This window comes from Amyelois transitella, chromosome 6 (genome assembly GCF_032362555.1).
Source record: "Amyelois transitella isolate CPQ chromosome 6, ilAmyTran1.1, whole genome shotgun sequence".
Lineage (NCBI taxonomy): Eukaryota > Metazoa > Arthropoda > Insecta > Lepidoptera > Pyralidae > Amyelois > Amyelois transitella.
The window spans coordinates 7,253,042-7,273,276 of record NC_083509.1 but is presented as its reverse complement, the minus strand read 5'-3'; the positions used below and the strand labels follow the sequence as shown (position 1 = coordinate 7,273,276).

The window sequence follows — 20,235 nt, the reverse complement described above, 5'->3', positions numbered from 1 at the left end:
TCCCTGTGGCATCCTCACCACTCTGGAGAGGAGGATCTCTTCAACCTTTGCAGGGGAATCTAACCTGTATTGGATCGATCATGGTTACACATCCAGTTGACTGAACATGCAGATTTTCTCACGACGTTTTCCTCACTGTTAGAGCGGTTAGTATTCAAACTAAAGTACATAACTTCGTTTCTTTTTCATCTTATCCAAAAGTGAATTCATAGGGCTCCATCGGTGTTTTTTAAAAATTGAAAATGAAGTACATAAATAAAAATAAAATAAACATCAAATAATAATTAATTAATCTGTTTAAATAAACAAACAAAAAGTTGTGGTTCTTTTGAATTTTTATTTTATGCATGCTGTAGATTTTAAGTCTTTGACTAACCTGAGATCTTGTTGAGAAGAGTGTGGCGCTGGCACAGCTTCATGTGGTGCTTCGATCTGCGCGGGCGGCGGCGCGACCTGCGTAGAAGTGAGCGCGAGTGCCTTATATCGAGACTGCTCCGCCGTAGGCAATACAATATCCACAGATCTCGACCGTAACCCTGTTCCTGGTACGGTTAAATTATTCCCAGTGCCATTTATCTCTTCCGCCCTGGCACCTCCAGAAACTTTTGAGAAGCAGGAGTCTACTGAAGCTGCGCGGTCTCTTTTCAGTTCTGGTACTGCTAAGTAAATGTCGCAAACGAGGGCATCCCTTGCAATATTCGCCGTGCTTTCTTCTGATGCCCGTACATTTTCTAGAGAGCTCCCAGTGGGCTCCACGAAAAATGCTTCTTGTCTAGATATTGACCTCCGTCGTTGAGGTAATACCGGAGGTTCGTCACTTGGTGGTTGCAGCTCAAACGATGGGGCGCCTGGAGACAGAGGTGGTGACTGGGGTGGAGCTGGTTTGAATATCCGAGGTGGTGGAGGCAGGGCGAGGAGCACCCTCGGAGACTCCACATCGCTTTCATCATCGTCGTCTTCATCCTCCGCCGAAGACGAGGCCAGCGGTCGCTCTGGAGTGACCCTTTCTTCGCTGCGTCGCGCCAGCCACGTCTCCATATGCCGGCAGTGCACGCATGGCGGCGGAGTACCTTTCCCTGATCGCCGCCGAGACCATAGCCGTGGAACCTGTTGCAAAACAAAAAATCTTCGTAGTAAATTTATTCAAATAAATGCTACCAAAGTTCCACAACTTGTTTGAGTTTTTATTCTCCGTGAACACAAACAAGAACAAGTTTTGAATTGTCTCTGTTCATGAAATCCCTTGTCAAGACAATATTCTTGCGAACCTATTAACTTTGCAAACTTACAAAAGTAAAGAGAACTAAACAAAAATTTTACTAAATGACACTGCATAATACCTGCAGTAATCAGCTAATAGATGCAAACAAATGTAAGTACTTATACCTAATCTAATAATACCTAGTGCGTCATATTTTTTATCAGTAACTAACGCAATCAAATGGTCTCAAGTTATTAATTGTTCAAATTGAATAAACTTTTCTTAAAGTATTGTCAAAGTAGAAAAATTACATCAAATAAGTAAGTACTTCGTGTAGGAACCTTAAGGTCTTAGGCTCCAGGCGAGTGAGTAAGACCGTCGCTAGGACAAACCCCAGGAGAATGATTATGAACAACGTATGTTTGTACGAGTATTAAAAGTTAACTGTAATTCTCAAGGAACATACCTCAAGATAAGTGCCGGAGTCGTCGGATCCGGCGGAATCAAAAGAGCGGCTGCGGGCGCCGGGCTGCGGCACGGACAACAGGCTGCCGGGGGCCGCGCCGCGCGCCGCTTCCAGCTGGATCTCATCGAACGACGCCGACCGGACCTGCCACGGGGATTCCACAATAATATTTATTACTTGCTCTTATACTTATTGTAGTTTTTACCTAAAATTTGAATATCACGTCGTTGTCTATTTTAACACTTATTAAAAGTTATAGAAATCGGTGATAAACACAGTATCTGCATAACAATATTCCGATTACTTTGCGAATAAAGTCATTGTCTGTACAATAGAAATTCTATTGAAAGCTAAGAAAGATATAAATAAAACAATTTTCTTTAGCCCCTTCAAGTCACTGTGAAATTGTTGCAAAGAATTGGTATTTGCCTTATAAACTTGCAAATGGTTTTCAATGAAAGACCAAGTCTATGAATGCACCACGCGCATGCATACAAATACATCAGAGCTAAAGAAAACGGGAACTTTTCATCACAAGGGCATTGAATATCTAACGTGGTACAGTCAACACCATATCAACCTAACTAAATTTACTGCGAATTCGCTTCTGTAATAGCGAGACTTACAGTTAAGAGCAGGTAACTTGACATGTGGTTGACTGTACTTCGGCATGGATACAGTGTAAATTAGATAAGAGAACTATGATAAAATAATGGTGTCTGTATTTTTTTTTTATCTAGCTTGGCTATCAGTAATTTATGTGTCTATTTACATTATCTGCAGGCATTGCATTTTTTTAAATGTGGAAATGTAATGTCTAGTCGGTAACATCTATGAATCCAAGACTTGTGACAACTTTCGTTACGTTAAGACATCATTTTGTAAAGCAATAGTGACAGTAGCTATCGAAGAAAAATGCTCCTACTGAGAACAAATTACTCAAACGTGACGGCACGTTAAGTGTCATTAAGGAAGGATCATTCTGGTGTTGAGCTAATAATGAAAAATGATAAATTAACTTTGTCATCTGGCAACTTTTTGAAGGAAGGTATATTTCTTTTTTGAGGGACAAACCTTATATCAAAGTTATAGATAAACTACAATACAACAAGAGAAAAAGAATCAGAATATTAAAAAAGAACAGGCTATGCGACAGATAGAAAGGCTATAACGCATGGCGTTGCGTTTCTTCACGAGTTTTAATTTCAATGTTTACATTTTTTACTCCTGGCGAATAGGCGGCTGTATTAGTATTAAATATAGAAAACTCCTAGGAAGTGGTGAGGCATTTACTTTTGTGCTACTTCTACTATCCTCGAGACTATTCAGGAATATTGATAAGGCATATGTCTAAGAACTTTCTCTCTCTTCTTTACAGTTTACTTCCGTGTGAGAGGGAGAAGATAGACAAAACAGGTGATTGAATAATTCCGCTTTTCTTGCATGTATCTTACCTGCTTCGGTACTTCGAGGCTGCTCTGGGTCTTCATGTCGGCAGGGGTAGGTGTCTTGGAGCGTTTGAAGGTGGTGCGCAGGCGCTGCATGGCGGGCGGGGCGGGCTGCGCGCGCGCACCTCATGACGCGGGCGGGCCCCCGCCCCGTAGCCCGCGCTCCGCGACACCCACACACTCACCACCACTAAACAAGGTTGTATTTTGTGTTCAATTATTCTGTTATTTTATTTATTTTTATTGCCACTGCCTCTATAAAACTTGTTTTTTAAATAAAAAAAAGTAAAAGTCATGAAAAAAACAAAGAGTAATACAAGTGGTATAGATAATTTACAATACCACAGCAGTTTAATCCACATAGTCGAAAATTAAATTCTACGCAAACAATTAAGAAAATCTTGGCATACCTGTTTGCATTTAGAATAAATGTATCTGTCGCAGGAAAATGAAGTAACCAGTGATTTAGCGATATCCCTAGGGATATCACGAAATCACGGCATATGTTGAATATTCTTATTTACGACGCCTTCTTACTAAAATAGTCAGTGAAATATGTTTGTTAGTTACTACGTAGCCGCTAGCACGTGCACTCGCATTTGGATTTGTTACTATCATGTCGTACAAGATGACCAAACATCTTTCCACGTCTCGTATCTATTACTTTTAATATTGATCTTTTTTCGTTAACTTGCTGTAGCACCTCTATGTTCGTCTTCTCTTCTGTCCAACTAATTTTTCCATTCTTCTCCAGTACCACATTTCTAGGACTTCCCAGTCGTTCTCTGTCTTTTTTTAGTCATAGTCCAGGTCTTAGCACGAACCTTTTTCATTATTTATTTCACTAGATTTAGATGAGTGAAATGATATATCACTAGATTGAAATAGTATTTTGTCATATCACTAATATTTTTTTAGTAAAAAGATGTATTAAATAGGAATATTCACCATCTTCCGTAATTTCGTGGTATACCTAGGGATTTCGTCATATCTCTGATATGCTCATTTCTCTGCGACATATCTAGGTATACCTAGAAATTTAAATATTGAGTTTATTGACTATATGAAAAATGTAGTTAATAAACTCTATATTTAAATTCCTTATCCAGTTACATCATACAACAAGTAAATACTTTACATGATATGATAGATGATTATAAATCTACGCTTACGTTAATCCTTAGATATAAAAAATACAATTATTTTCATAACTAAATATTTTTTATTTTAATTTTATCACCAATTCAACAGACATATTTTGGCAAATATTATTTTTTGTCCAATTACTTTCTTTTTTATAGAGTTCGCGATTCGTTATAGATTACCAGAGTGAGGGTTTTGTGATTTATATTCTCTTTTCGGTTTGAAAATTATTTTTCTATGAATTGCACGCGGTCGGACGTTAACAAATTATCTTGAAGGCACTAATGCAAAATAACAATCTTCTGAACAAACAATCTGTGTAAGCTGATTATGCGAAGTAGTAGACCGACGACCCAAAGTCCAAACAGATCATTCCACATTTCCCCTACTCCTAGGCGAAAACATAAAATATTAATTGTCCAGAAGTTGGTTTGACATTCTATTTTTGCCATAACAGATTTTTGAGAACTTCGACCTCCGAATTGAATGTAGGATTTACAGCTTTCGAAACTTGTCTGCTTAGTGGGAAAAGTGACATAAGTAAATATGCTCGTATCAAAATCAAGATTGTAAAATCTTTTTGTAATTTTTGAAATAATATAAGCCAACTAAAAACCTACAATACAGGTATCTAAAACTCAAACACAAAAGTCATATGAACCATATTTATGGTACTTGAAGGATGTTTAAACCATTCATTTATGTAGCAGTCACAGGATTGAAAAGCTTTATTTCTGTATTTGCAATCAGTTGTAGTTAGGGTCACGATATCCCTTACAAATTTGATCCCAATAGTTTTAACGTGGGTTTTTGTTTGAAATAAACTTATATAGTTTATCGTAATCCAACGTCTATTTGGATTTATCACAAACTTTTTGTGACATAACATTGAATGAATGACAAATAAAAACTGTTTTGACAGATGATATTAGTAGGTATAAACTGCGATATTTTCAATAAAGTAATAACTGTTAATAACGTTATATACTATACTATTAATAAAGTGCGACTATTTTGAAATAATGCGTCCTTATAATAGCGTTTATATCTACACCAGTTTTCGAGATGACTTCCCGTAATAACTATATAAAAAAGAAGATATTTTAAACGTGGAGTAATAAATGAACTTCTTTTGCTGATGTAAAGTTAGTTCACTTTTACATACTGATTTCTTGAAAATTTCTAGTAGCAAAAACACGAAAAGTTTATTACTTCGTCTGTTTTATATTTTGTAGATATTCCGAAACGCCTTACAATAATAGGTATTCCGCCATGTTAGACCGCTTTATGCTATGATGCCGGCATTTTTATGGTAGGCGTCAAGATGGACATGTGTACACATGAAATACCGTCGTCAATGTCAATGTTAATGGTTGCTTTATGCAACACACACATACGTTATATACACAAATTTTACGACAGTGAAAACGTGCTATTTTTATTTGTCAATGCCCCATTTTAAAGTAAATATTTTACATGTATAGGTATGAACAGCAAATTCTCTGACGAAATGTCCTTTTGGTTGCCTGGAAGAAATAGCATAATACGATAAGGCCGCCTTGTACTTTATCTTAACATAAGCTTAGGATAGGTAAAACTATTGTTATTTTATGCGCAATAAAGGGTATTCTATCTTATCCATGCAATGTTGATGTGGTTTTTAGCAAAAAGTACTGTCACATTTTTATTTAGTTTTGCAAGTTATACAAGTTCGGTTACAATTGTCATTTCTAAAATAAAAATAGGTAAATGTGTCAAGTTTACAAATTCATGTCAACTTTTATGATGGCGAGTTCCGTAGACAAATAAAGGGACATTATAAGGGTAAGGACGTGAAGTTGAGTTTAAGCCCGTGGAAAGCTCCCTTGATGTTTTTGTATGTAGGCATGGAAAATTTCGTCGTCTGAATACAAATGAATTGACGGAAAATCAGTACAAATTGCTTCTATGTGATTTCAGAATTTATTTAACAAATATGCCTTTTTATCACTTTACTTTTATGCCACATACTTTTGGTTGTAGAAAGTCTATTTAAATCGATAACTAACTAATCAATACATACCTACACAATAGTAAAAATATAAATTTTAGTAATTATTATCTAATTGTTAAGTCATCAAGTATTATATATAGGCACATTATTGTAGGACATAATTTTTACAATCAGAAAGCAAGAACAAAGAATGCTAAAACGCGCAAAAAGTATTATATTTTGCACTCGCGTAAGCTTATAAAAGCATTAAATACTGGTGAACTATAGCGTAGATGTCCTTACTTAATTCAAATACTTATAGATTTTAACTTTTGCATTTTTAATATATTTAAGGCTATGCATAACTTATCTATAAACAAATAAATTTTAATTGATTTTATTGTGTAAGAAAATAGAATAGGATCTATCTTACATATTACACATAGTAATCTGGAAAATAGAAGACTGCTCATTATTTCAAGAAACTTACACAAATAACGGATCATTATATAGCAGATGAGATCATATATAGATGATGTGTTAGAAAATACCACACAAAGAGAAGGGAACCGGATTTTCAAAATTTACAAATACATAATTATTTTCAGATATTATATAAATACTAGCTTTTACCCGCAGCTTCGCCCGCGCGAATTAGCGCCACCTACAAAAGAATACAGGTTTTTCGCAAATCCCACGTGAACTCCACTCCACACTTTTTAATTATATAAACGCAAAATGTCAAGAAGAAAGTTCAGTGGACATGCGTAAGGAGACAACAAACACACAAGTAAAACAAGTAAACCTTCTTTTGAATTTGTAATATTAGTTGAGATCATTTATGTTGCATTTAATACTGATACTAAAAATTTCTGAGCTTAATTATGTCCTGAAGAACTTTTGCAGAAGAATTATAGAATTCCCTTCAAATAATTGAAGGGAATTCTTTACAATAGTATAGTACCATATGCGAAGGCAAGGTCAAGAGTCACATCATTTATTTTGCGTGTCCCATTCCGTTTAAATACTGAATGTATTACGGACGGTCCGACCTCATTTGTTACCGAATTTAGTGTACATGCCGTCACGCCACGTGTGGGATTAGCCATTTAAAATAAGGAAAAGCTATATTCATACATTCTTCTAACTTCTTAAAACAGTTGTATATAATATGTCAGGGCATCAAATCAAGGGTCGTCACACCGAACACGTACCATCAACAGGTTAGAGAATCGATGCTTTCCACCACGCAGTAAATGACCACGTCCTAGATAATAACACCACTCCAAATCTTTCCGCAGAAGTCGCACCATTGAGAAAAGGATAAAAGCCTTTCGAGCTTTAACAGCTGATTTAATTTTAGAAGAAAATCACGATATCCTCAACATGATGCAATTCTGTTTCTACCGAACTCCAAAAATGGCCAAACCCGGGTATCGTAGTTAATAAATAAATAGGTCCGGTACATATTTTTACATAAGCTTACGGATACATCGATAATATAATCAAAGATGAAATGAGAGATAGTTAGAAATTTTCCAAAGTTTTTCGTTAACTGCATGTTTAAAAAAAAAAACATCAACGGCAGAAAAATAATGTATTATTTTAATATGCAAAAATAGAACAGCATTTTTGACGGCGCGTTAATCAAAATTATTTTCCAACACAGGAGAAAACTTTTCTGCACGAAACTTTTAGGCATGAACAAATGAGCGATGTATAAATATTCATAGAGTATTTATTAGCACAACGCGACGAAATCCTAGCATATTACCGCTCTGAAAGCATCCGCTTCTCATTTGTAACTTTATTGTAAAAATAAAAAAGAGACATCTGAATTTTTTTATTTTGCGAAATACATTATCTCTAATAGCTGTTCCCTGGGGCAAGATTCAACTCACATCAACCCAAAAATACTTAAAATCTGCAGAATTTTCTTGTTCTCTTTCGTTTTGGCTATGCATTGATAGAAATGCCAATCACCTGCAAAAATGCCTGAGGCAGACTTAGGCAATCTACATACAACGTAGTTCTGATAGTTCTCCATTGTTTTTGGAAAACATAGTATTATACAATACCCTGGAAGCTTCTAAAGATAGTATCCATTAAGTGGAAGTTATCGTACGTTTGATACGGATTACGCGCGTCAGGTGCTACATCCATCACAATTCACTGCCCGTGACACCGCCAGCTTATTGAACAGTCCACTTCACTTTATACCCTGCGACGTAATAGCCCGGTATTATCAGTTCTTCAGATATATCAACGTCTGAATTTGTTCTGTCTGCGGTACTTATTTATCTGCCAATATAAATTAATCGGATAAATCTACTTATTCGGGAAGCGGGTAAGTAGAAAAGGATATTAATTATATTTGGCAAAGTAAATTTTCAAATCAAGATCAAGATGGTTTTTAACAACCAGAATTTAGAGAAAAATTGAGATAAAATACTAAATGATGCGGTGAAAGCCTAACGTTTGACTATCAATAAAACCTTTACGCATCAAAATTCAACGGAAATTCAACCCAGATATATGTAGTCTCTCTTTTTTCTCTGGGGTTTAAAATAAGTGGTGCCGATCCATTAGTCCCGGTGGGCACGTTTGATATTATACGCGTCGGTAAGTGGTTGGTACGTCGTCGATCATCATTTGCTGCGCGTGACACCATGGCAGTGCATTTAACATTTTTCTTCATTTTTCTAAGGCGTTAACCAAACATGAGAGCTTATATCCCAACTAATATTGTAAATGTGAAAGCAAGTTTGTTTGTTATCTACTGAACCTATCTTCTTGAAATTTGTATGTAATTAAGAGTCTGGAGAAGGACATAGGGTTACTTTTATTCCGTTTAAAACTATATTAGTTAAATACTTTATAATGATACCATTGACGGATTTCGTACATTTACAAAATGAATCGTAATTATTTCATACAATACTCGTATCCTCTACTACCTCATATGTCGAAATCACAAAACTAAGTAATAAGCACATTTCAATGGTAAAAATTGTTTACAACAAAATAATTAAATAACCTGTTTTCAGGTACGTATCGTGAAAATAATTTTTTTCTTTTTAAATTCCATTGCTCCTCTGAAAAGTGAAGTATCACTTATCTCTAATTGACTCCAGATGCAAATAAACCCTGCCCGTTTTACTTGAATTTCTCGTACGTTATAAGTAAATTTGAAAGCCGTTACTGATCTTTGCTTTATGATATAAAAGGAAATTTTATTCGACGTGAAATTGAAGACAAAATCGCCTGCGAGTAATGAATATTGAACGGATGGCAGTAAAACATGTGTGTAGGTATATTCCAAACCCCGGGCACGTATTTGGTCACAGAATCTAAATATTACATCACGCACCCCGCTGACATGTAAATAAATACACTGACCAGTAGAATGCCATTTCGAAAACAACTTTACCTAACTCATTGATTAAATTAAAATGACTGTCAATAAATTAGGCCGTTCAGTTTTGACAACAAAATTAACTGAAACTTCCCCTCGATTCCAAAACTTTATTTTTATTCAAATGAATTATAAAATTTATTAATTATTTAGTCTTTCGAATAAAAATGATACATGTTTTTGTTTTGAAAATACCTTTTTACGTACCTTATTATGATAAAATATTTTTAACTTTATTGCATCTCTCAATATGTACCATCAATCTCCAATGGCACTAAATTCCTATCATTCACTTAGAAATGTTAGCCCTCATCTCCTATGAATCACAATATAACCTTTTCAGAAGAGAACTAGCATTGGAATCTACATGCTACGTGACGTTCAGTCTGAATGGTTTTAGGGCAATGGCGTTCTTTTCAACTGGTAAATGTACGAAATGAAATAGGATAGGGTTCCGTTTGCTTTTCTCAAAATTAACTCTATTGAACTAGATTTTTAAACTTATTTAATACGAGTAACGACGACACTATTGCAAGATATCGTCTTGAAAAAAATATAACTTAACCCTTTCCAGTACGAAGAAAACCGGTTGAGTATTACTGGAAGACAGAAACAAAACTTTTAATAATTTGATCAAAAGAGCGTGACGTGTGGTTTCCGGCACCAATATAAAAAGAATACGACCATTCCATCTCTTTCCCATGGATGTCGTGAAGGCGACTTAGGGATAGGCTTATAAAATTGGGATTCTTCTTTTAGGCGATGGGCTAGCAAGCTGCCACTATTTGAATCTCAATTCTATGATTAAGCCTAACAGCTGAACGTGGCCTGTCAGTCATTCAAGACTGACAGGCTGCGGGATTTGTCTACCCCGCAAGGGATATAGACGTGATTATATGAATTAATGAATGAAAATACCAACACAGGGGCAGCAGACACTTTTAGTACTTATATCCAGTATCGGGATTCTGATGCAAGGCAAAAGATACTGGGACTGTTGGGTTCGAGTCCTACGTAACCTGGGCGCACATACTAATCTTTCCACACATAGCTGCCCGACCCTAGAGTAAAAATGACAATTAATTAGCATTTAAGCTATTAGCATTAAGTCTCCCTATGTTTAGTACATATAATAAATGTAAGAATAATGAGTAAATACTGTATTAGTAAAAGAACAAGATTAGATAGACCATAGCTCTTTTAACCATTTCACTACTCTCATGACGTTGCGATGGTTGTGTGGTGTAGTGTATTGTGTACATGTGACACGCACGTCATGATTTCACTCATGTGTAAGTGGATTTCTGTCAGACGACTACCAAAATAGTGCACGTGCCTGCTATTACCTACAGACACATGCGTATATTTTCAACCCACTCCAAAGGAGAGAATTCGTAATCGATTTACGTAGTTTCTTTTTTGGTGGAACATAAAAAAAATATTTTCTTTCTTTTTATTTCAAAGGATATGCTTCTAGTGTGCTCCTTTGTAATACCTAAAGTAAAAAAAAATATTGGAGAAACTTGGAAACTTAAGAAACTCCTCATGTCGGTTTATGGCATAGGTATTGTTAAAAGTTTTTTTTACGTTCCACCGGTTCTGATGTTTGTCTACAATCAAATTAAGATTGAGATGAATTTTATGTAAATCGGATAGCAATCCAAAAATTTTATAACATAAAGCTGATCTGATGATTGAAACGGAAGTACACATTCAAGTTCACAGTCAAGACAAAAGGAAACTCGGTAACTACCAAATTAAAACTATATAAATCCATGGAGTTATGGCTCGTTTTATTCGACTTCAAATCAAAGGTACCAATTTTGGTACTCCACCTCTGATGATGAAGCTAAAAGATGGCCAGAGAACAGAGGTAAACATAACATACATACATACATAAAATCACGCCTCTTTCCCGGAGGGGTAGGCAGAGACTACCTCTTTCCACTTGCCACGATCTCTGCATATTTCTTTCGCTTCATCCACATTCATAAATCTCTCCATGCAAGCTCGGCGGTTTCGGGTACTTTTGACCTGACCCTTTATCAGGACGTCCTTAATTTGATCAAGATACGTTCGTCTAGGTCTTCCCACTCCGACCTTGAGGTAAACGTGTCTAGTGTATACGAAGTCGCGAGAAAAAGGTGTATAAAGCGTGCCTAGAGGTATCAGAAGTACTGAGAATCGAATCATCCATGATGACAATAGATTTGCTTTTTGTCTTACGATAAGAACTTTGGCAAGTCGTTGTGATGGTAAAAGTTCCTCGGAACTAAGTGAATAACTGAAGTTGTAGGAGTCGATGCGGTAATTGATAAGAGACCTTATGAGTATAAGCAACTCACGTACAAGTATTTTCAAGTTTTTTTTTATCTTATATTGTGATCACTCAGTGGAATTTATTAACAGCAGTAAAAATTTATTAAAGTAAAAGTACCACAGCGTACACGCAAAACTGTGTTGTTGTTTAATAATTACAATAAAAATACGATAAAGTAATAAAATAATTGAAAATAAGTAATTATACCGTTTGATATAATATCGTAATGCCCAAAAATAAGTAATTAAAAATACAAATCTGAAAACAATTCGTTCGTACTCATATAACATAAATACCAATAAAATACATAAATAATTAATATGAGAATTCCCTTTACACGTAATTTCTAGGAATCCTGTGGAACTCGCAGACAAAACAACTATTTCAAAGTATTCAGACGAGAAGGTATATATAGTTAAATAGAGAACAATGATGGCAATGCCCGGTGGTATGCCTTTGATCGGCATTGCTGGATGTCTGTCGATGGGCGACAGTATTCAGATACCGATTGTAATAAAGCAAGCGCAAAAAAATAAACCTATGTTCAAAAAAATATTTTAAGTAATGTTGTTATATATTTATTTTTCTAAATAAAATTAAAATTTAATAATAATAAATGTATTAAAAATGTCATGTATTAACTATAAAATGATGTTGACGTATTCATTCTTGTGAATAAATATGCAAGTTACTTTTATCAAAAAATAAACATAAAGTACATACATACAATTATAAAGATATTTCTGCATATAACACGGAAGAAACATAAATAAGTCCGTTACCTAAATTTTTAAAAGAGCGTCAGTAACTTTTAATTTTGCTTTATATAAGCTCGGGCTAAAATAATTTTCTAGTAAATGAGGATGTAATCCTTACATATAATGGAAAGTATTTTATTTATTAATTCGGTTCAATGCAGCGGAAATTCCTGGAAAATTAATTCGTAATGCTCAGCATAATAACTTCAAAGCTAAATATCAGCCTGGTATGATCATAGTTTTAATCCTGTAGTGTTGATACGTTTTAAGTGAACGATTTGTGAATATCGTTTTCTAAATGAACAGTTTAGATGTACCCTTTGATTGCGTCCTTGGGTAGTGTTGAAAATACGGTTAGGCGTATGACTACTTTAAGTCTGGAATAAATAAGTCATAAGGAATAGATAGTTATTTTATCTTCTATTTTCTTATTTTATCTTCTATTATCTTCTATAATATTCTATTATTTCCTATTATCTCCTATTATGTTCTATAATAAATAAAGGGCGCATCAATAAATAAAGGGCTTGACTGACCTATAAGTATATCAACACAACTGCAAACCCCTCACTAAAAAAATGAACTTCCAAACAGAAGCCCTGAGAAAAAAACTGATGGTAAGTTAAAATTAAATGTGAATTTACAAAATTCATTAAATATGTACGTTTTATTAAGCTTGGTCTTTTCAGGGGAATGAAGGGTTTCTAGGTCAAAATGTTGATATAGGTCATGTTTAACGAATTCACAATGCTAGTAAACAAACTGTAGCAAAATATTAGGTATATTTTGCTACTCGCATACCTATTTTTCTGTTTTGTCAGATCACGCCTAGAAAACAAAGCCCAAAAAGGTTGAGGTAATCTGTGATATAAATTCTTTTTCATATGGAGGTAAAAGATATTAATTTTAATAGGTTTTTGAGTTTTTTGATAGGTTTATGATTTTGTTTCTATGCCTCCTTTAAAACATATTAGTTCTTATCATCTCAGTAATGAGAAACAACAAGAGAAGTGCGGTAGAACTTTTAATTACTCCCTAAGTCGAAATTGAATTTTCGACATTGTGTTGTACAACTTTTGTCATTATTTTTGGGCACATGTTTAAAATTCTCATTAAGGATATTTTCAGAACCCCGGAAACCAAAACAGCTGGTACCCTATTATCTTGTTATTCCTCAACAAACAGAGTTTGGTACCAATAAAGTTTTAGAGTTTTGTAAGTTATAAATTTTAACGAAACAAAATTTTTGAATGTCTTCAAAATGTATTTTCAGACTTTCCCATTTATAAAAGCTACTAAGTAAAACATAGATCCTTATAATAATTTTACAACAAAGGCATTTCAGTTAATATTTCATACGCATGCATACTCTATACAAAACTAATATAGGGCAAGCACTGGCAAACACTTTTATTAAAAAATTAAAATAACTTTAATAGACATAGAAAAAAAAACATCAGATATATTTAATTTGAAAGTGTACGAGAATGTTCAATAAAGTAATTGTAACTGCAGCGAAGGGTACTTGGGAATTAAAATAATTAAACCGGGTTCACCTGGCTATGCGCAGTCCAATTTGTCGTGACTGTATACATTGCCGATAAGCATACTATTGATTTTCCGATCCCCTACTCCCCTTAACCAAACATCGACATACATACATTACCACGAAATTTGTCATTTTATTTTGTGTTATTATTTTATTTTTATATTATTAAAAATGTTTTTTATTTACACCATACTGATTTGTGTTCTTTTACCCTTAATTGGCTAAACTCCTATTTAACTACCATATTGTAGAACAGTATAAAAGATAAATATTATGGCGGACCTTTACGTGATATTACAACAGAATATTGTTGCGTACGTTTTACATTGTAAGTCATATATTGAATATGAATTTTTAAGCAGCAATAACTATAATTTTTATAGTACCATCTTCCTGCCACAATGTCCACTAAACCATTCTCGCCAATATTTCAATAACGACATATTTCTCTGCTCGAGTTTGCGCTTGCAAATTAAACTCCAGGATCGATATATTCCCATTGAACACGTACAGCTTTTGATTTACATCTTTCTAAAACTAGTTTTTGCCGAGGAGTTTCATTTATTTTAGAACTTCAACTAATAGTAAACATCGATCTGGTAATTCGGATACAAATATAACAAGCAGACAATCAATGGATATAATGTTTAGGAGCTATTATATTTGGATTTTCTAAATTTGCGTGGACAAATAATAAATGTGGCATTAGATAAGTTGATTTCAGCAATATATCAAAGATACATTTAAGATTTATTTCAACAAATATATTGATGATAGCTATTAATGTTAAAATGTTGTACGTGTTGAGTTTACGGCAGATTTAATATCACGGCGTGAAATATTTCAAATATTTACGAACATAATCCTGAAGGCATATTGAATTCAGGGTGAGATTAGAATACGTAATTCGGTTGCAGTGCTAAATTGGGCCAAATAACCTGCGAGTACCTTGGGAAATAAATGTCCAATATGCGGGACATTTCGTTGGGAAGCAGTAGAAATGCCCTGTTTATCTGCTTCGTACCCAGTAAGATGGTATTTTGGTAACAGGAAAACCTCCTCGTTACTTTTTGATTGTCCTCTTTTAACCATTTGCACAATAAAAGTGTGTAAAGTTTTTGACATGATGAACTGTTTGACGCGATCTAATCATATCTTGTCTACTCTATGAATATATTGTTCTTAGTTAGATAAAATTATATATTGTTGTTACTAACCATATCAAGTTAACCAAATTGATTCATATCCGGCTCGAAGGACCACTAGCTTGTTAAAATAAAACTAGCTAATATTGTGATGGCCGACAAAATTGCAGTGGTGTCACAAATATTAGGAATGAGTTTATAAAAAGTACTTTTGCATTACATAGAAAACAACAGCCCAGCACAGTAAGTACTACTAAGGTACAAGTACCAGGAGAATATAAATAAACCTGTAAAACTTCCACATATTTTTGCATGATAGGAACTTGGTGTTTACACTGCAACTGAAAGCCCGGGACAAACGTGAAACATGACGGGCCGAAACAACGTGGAAAATACACAAAAATAGCATTTTTTTTCTATGAAATTGAGAGAATCGGTAATATTTTATGGAAAATCTATGTTAAAAATCTGATGAAAAATTGAATGAATAGAAATTCTTTAAGACATGGACTTTCATACTATCCATTTAATAACTACTTACTTTTTAGGGCTTTTAAATGATATATGTAAAATAATTTCTACGTTTCTTTAGAATTGTATGCACAACAGTACGGCTTCGGGAAGTAAAGGTTGAGTGCAAACATATTTGGACTGGTTTACATGGACCCTGTTTGCCCACTCGTTAGGAGCGATTCAGACACGTTTCACTCTACTGCGAACAAATGTCCTCCTCCTATATTTTGTTATGTAGGTGCTTAACAAAATATAGGAAACACAGAAAATTACTATGGTCTCAAAAAAATTCATATATTGATGTAAGCAATATTATACAAATTTTAAAATTAAATTTTATTTTCGGTCTCCAATTCTGTGGTTTATAGTATCGAGCATATATAAAATGTATCGAAGAATGTGGCTAAAGAAAAAGCTCAGAACAGACAGATGCTAAAGACAGAGTTTGTTTTATACTATGTAGTATTAAACAAAGCAAACTGTTCACTTTGTAAGTAAGATTTTAGCATCTTTTCCATAGGAAGGGTTCGCACTTAAATTGAATTAAAAGATCGAAATTTATGAAACTTTTTCACACGAAGCAAAACCTTTAGAAGCCAAACCTAGACAGTTCTGCGGTTAACATAACGCCAGGCTTTGAGTCTATTATCATTAAAAGTAAATTATATCTACTCCCTTTATCCATTTTGTGTTTCAGATAACTTGGACTCATAATTTTTTTTTGTCATTTCTGTACAGACCTTACTTTGCGTGTCCACGTAAACTGCGTCATGTGATTTATGACACGGCATTTACTCCGCGGGGATACACACTGTAACTAATTATTATTACTAATTACCCTTATTTAAGTTACCAGATAACATATTACATGTGAGCGGTAATGTTACGAATGTATATGTTAACGAAAATGTATGTAATCCGTCATTGTATACAATTCCTAGGAAATGTATGTAATTCCTAAAATAGCCCGGAAATGTGTGAAATAAATTATATTAGACACATTTCCTAGGAAATCTATACATTTCCTAAATAGCAATCGGAAATGTAAAACCCGTGGTGGTACGTGGGGATAGCGGGGCAAGGGGCATCATTAAGAATGTTAACAAACGCTAAGAACACCGCTTATCGAAGATGAACGTTATAAATAGAAGAAGTTTCCACGGCAAGAACAACAGCTAGAAATAGGGCAGCATAAAAAAGGGCATCGTTGTAAAGCCTATTATATCGTCAGAGTTTAACACTAAGCAATTATTATCTCTTAAAAAAAACTAACCTAACCTAACCTAAAAATATTATTTCTTATTTTAACAAGGTGTTTTATTACAGAAAGCCTTCTTTTTATACATTTCCTAATACGATATAGGAATTATATACAATTTCTAGGAAATGTATACATCTCCCAGGATATGTATGTATTAAATAATTTTTTAAACAATATTTTATACATTTCCTAATTAGCTTCGGAATTGTATACCTACATTTCCTAGGAGTTGTATGCAATTGCTAGATTTTATACATTTCCGTTAACATATATGTGAATTAAACAATTTCAGTACCTATAGCTATATTTGTACGATATTTTTTGTATTTATTGTGCATACAATCGATAGATGAAAGACCTTAGATTTGAAACACTTTAAGTATACAAAAGGCAAATTAATAAAAAAAGACCTCATAAAAAGTTTCTCCTTGTTAACCTTATATTATTGTTTGTTTATTTCATGATAACTTAATCTATTAATTTTGATATTAGTTATGGAAACACATTCTCAGCGTTAACTTTTATGATAATCTCATACAAATCATTTCTCATCCACGATGTTGCTATAAATTTAATGGGCGACTGTGTTTATGATTAATAACCATCATAACCATCATTATTTATAGACTCCATAAAACGTTTACTTACTCTATCAATATCGTTTTTAACCCTCTACGAACAGAGGGTGTTATGTGAATAATATATATTTGCATCTTTAACACTACGAGCTATTGTTATTTAAATTATTTTTCTATTCAGTAATATTATTTCACAAAACCAATGTATGAAATGTCAAGCCTATACCTTTGGACTTTCAGAAAGTTATGACGTAAAAATATGGCATAGACATAAAAAACACCACAACTGTTTTCATGTGTCCTATTCGCAGTGATCAATAGTTAAAAGTACCTACCTGTAAATGTGCCATGGCTTGGGCCGTATCTTTCTGCTTATTGGTCTAGAATAATTAAGAAAAGTCCACCCTATTTTAATATGAAAAGGTGTGTTGTAAATAATAAAAGTTAAATCAACGAAATGAAACTGGCCCTCAACACTTGACACTTGCGTTCCGAGGCGTACAAATGGTCAAGAAAAAAATACATATATGTAATGAATGGTCTTTCGCGCCAACACTGAAATGTTATAAGTTACCATAGAAAACGGAATAATATGGTGGATCGCAACTGATGGTGGTGACACCATAAAGTTTTTATATTGCATCTTAATTATAAGATTTATTTGACAGCTTTACAGCTGCGTGCGGTGCAAAAACACAACAACACATCATTGTATATAGTTTCAAGTATACTTTGACATTGACTTCTCATATTCCGAGAAGCTTAGCATCTTTTTAAATACCAAAGAAATATTTTATAAGACAAATGAAATATTTAACACAAAACAGATATCTCAGTTTCAGAATAGGGTGAAATGGGTCGCGGCCCGCAACTTGACGTGAGGGCGCTCGCACAGCCCGCCTGGGTGACTGACAGTCGCGAATCAATTATTAATGATAATGTTGCCTCCAAAGACCGTGAACTGAGTAAATATGACGATCAAATGTTTCCCCGGCGTCTGTATATACGCAGAAATTTCCTCACTTGAAGCAGTAAAAATCTTATGGTATTTTCATTGTGCAAGGGAATACGAAATTAGGTTGCTGTTGGCATTTTAACTACTTATGAGTACTATAAATAAGTCAGAAGTAGGTAGTGCAATTAACTCATACAATGTTATACAAGTAACACGATATATTAAATACTTTGCTGCAAGTTCACATAAAAAATTGCGAGAATTTAAGTCGAAATAATTGTATAGCCAAATATGTATTTGAACGTCGTCAATGGTCGAATAGGAAAGTTTCTCGGTTAAAAGGTGTGATGCGCAGAAAGGCACAGGTTCGAATCCCACCTCGGCCATGTACCAATGACTTTTTTCCAAGTTATGTACATATATACTAACCAATGCTCTTGTGGTTAATATTACTTAATTAGACTATGGCTGTCGCGGTTTTGCTAAAATGTACAAAATCATGAGGTTAATGGAGTCAAGTAAAATATAAAATTTAATAAGGCAACGGAATTATGTTCTCTGCGGAGTCGGAGTTATCGGTTTTTAATGTATACTTAGATACTTAAAATTTTAAATGTGCTAAAATCCTGGCTCACTGCAGCTTTATCTAATCACACATGTCAAGACCTCTACAGAGAAAGAAAATATATCAGGATAAAACTAAGATCCAGGCGATGGTAGTTCATGTCACATTAATCTATTTATTTATTTTATCTTCTTCATAATCTTCAGCATCCAAGTAAAGAACCGGAATATTATTCATAGCATAACTTCATCATCGCAGATATTTACTAGTAAACTTTTATCTTTCAAAGGGAGTAAAATGTCTAAAGAAACTGTACCTTCCGTATTGACTTGTTCTTGCACGCGTTCCATTTCACTTGTTCAGAGTGTCGCTTTGCAAAGCCATCCGCGCTTCTCCAAGCCAGACGTGACGAGGACCCTCCAACTTCCTTGAACTCCTTTCTAAAACCTAACTTTGTGGTGCTACAAGCTGCCGGCGAAACGGAATGTACTGGAGACTTTTATAGTTTTATTAGCCGTTGCTCGCCATACTATGCCTGCTTTATATTGCGACACCCTATTAAAAATAAATGTTTATTTTTATATTCTATGTGCCTTAAATTGTTTGTCAAAATTTAAAAATTCATGAATTATTAACTACTGCACTGTGTATGATATCAAACTTTTAGTAACATCTGTTGATCTAATTGTACGACATAATTATGTATATACATTATGACATTATGTTTGTTTATCAATATGAAGATGATTTACACAATAAACACATCAGTGTTTGCTGTATTGGTTTGCATTAAACCAATCAGACCTACATGGTTATCAGTCAAATATTGTATCATATTAAATTAAACCAAAATCGCAGTACTTACTGAACACAAAAGAGAAAGCACGGACAAAAAATACAAGCGATTTTGTGTAACAGAAAATTTATTAATTTGAATAGCTTTGGA

The 20,235-nt window shown here is 34.1% G+C and overlaps 1 protein-coding gene across 1 annotated transcript in view; it reads right to left on the bottom strand.

Annotated features, from left to right (window-relative positions):
* Positions 1-20,235, bottom strand: part of LOC106131218 (eye-specific diacylglycerol kinase) — a 108,736-nt gene that overhangs the window by 71,202 nt on the left and 17,299 nt on the right. Inside the window, exons 2-4 of the mRNA XM_013330230.2 lie at positions 3,122-3,305; positions 1,668-1,811; positions 377-1,107 (exon numbers count right to left, since the gene is read on the bottom strand). Of these exons, the coding sequence (XP_013185684.2) occupies positions 377-1,107; positions 1,668-1,811; positions 3,122-3,211 (965 nt within the window). The 5' untranslated portion in view covers positions 3,212-3,305. The remainder of the gene's footprint in view (positions 1-376; positions 1,108-1,667; positions 1,812-3,121; positions 3,306-20,235) is intronic.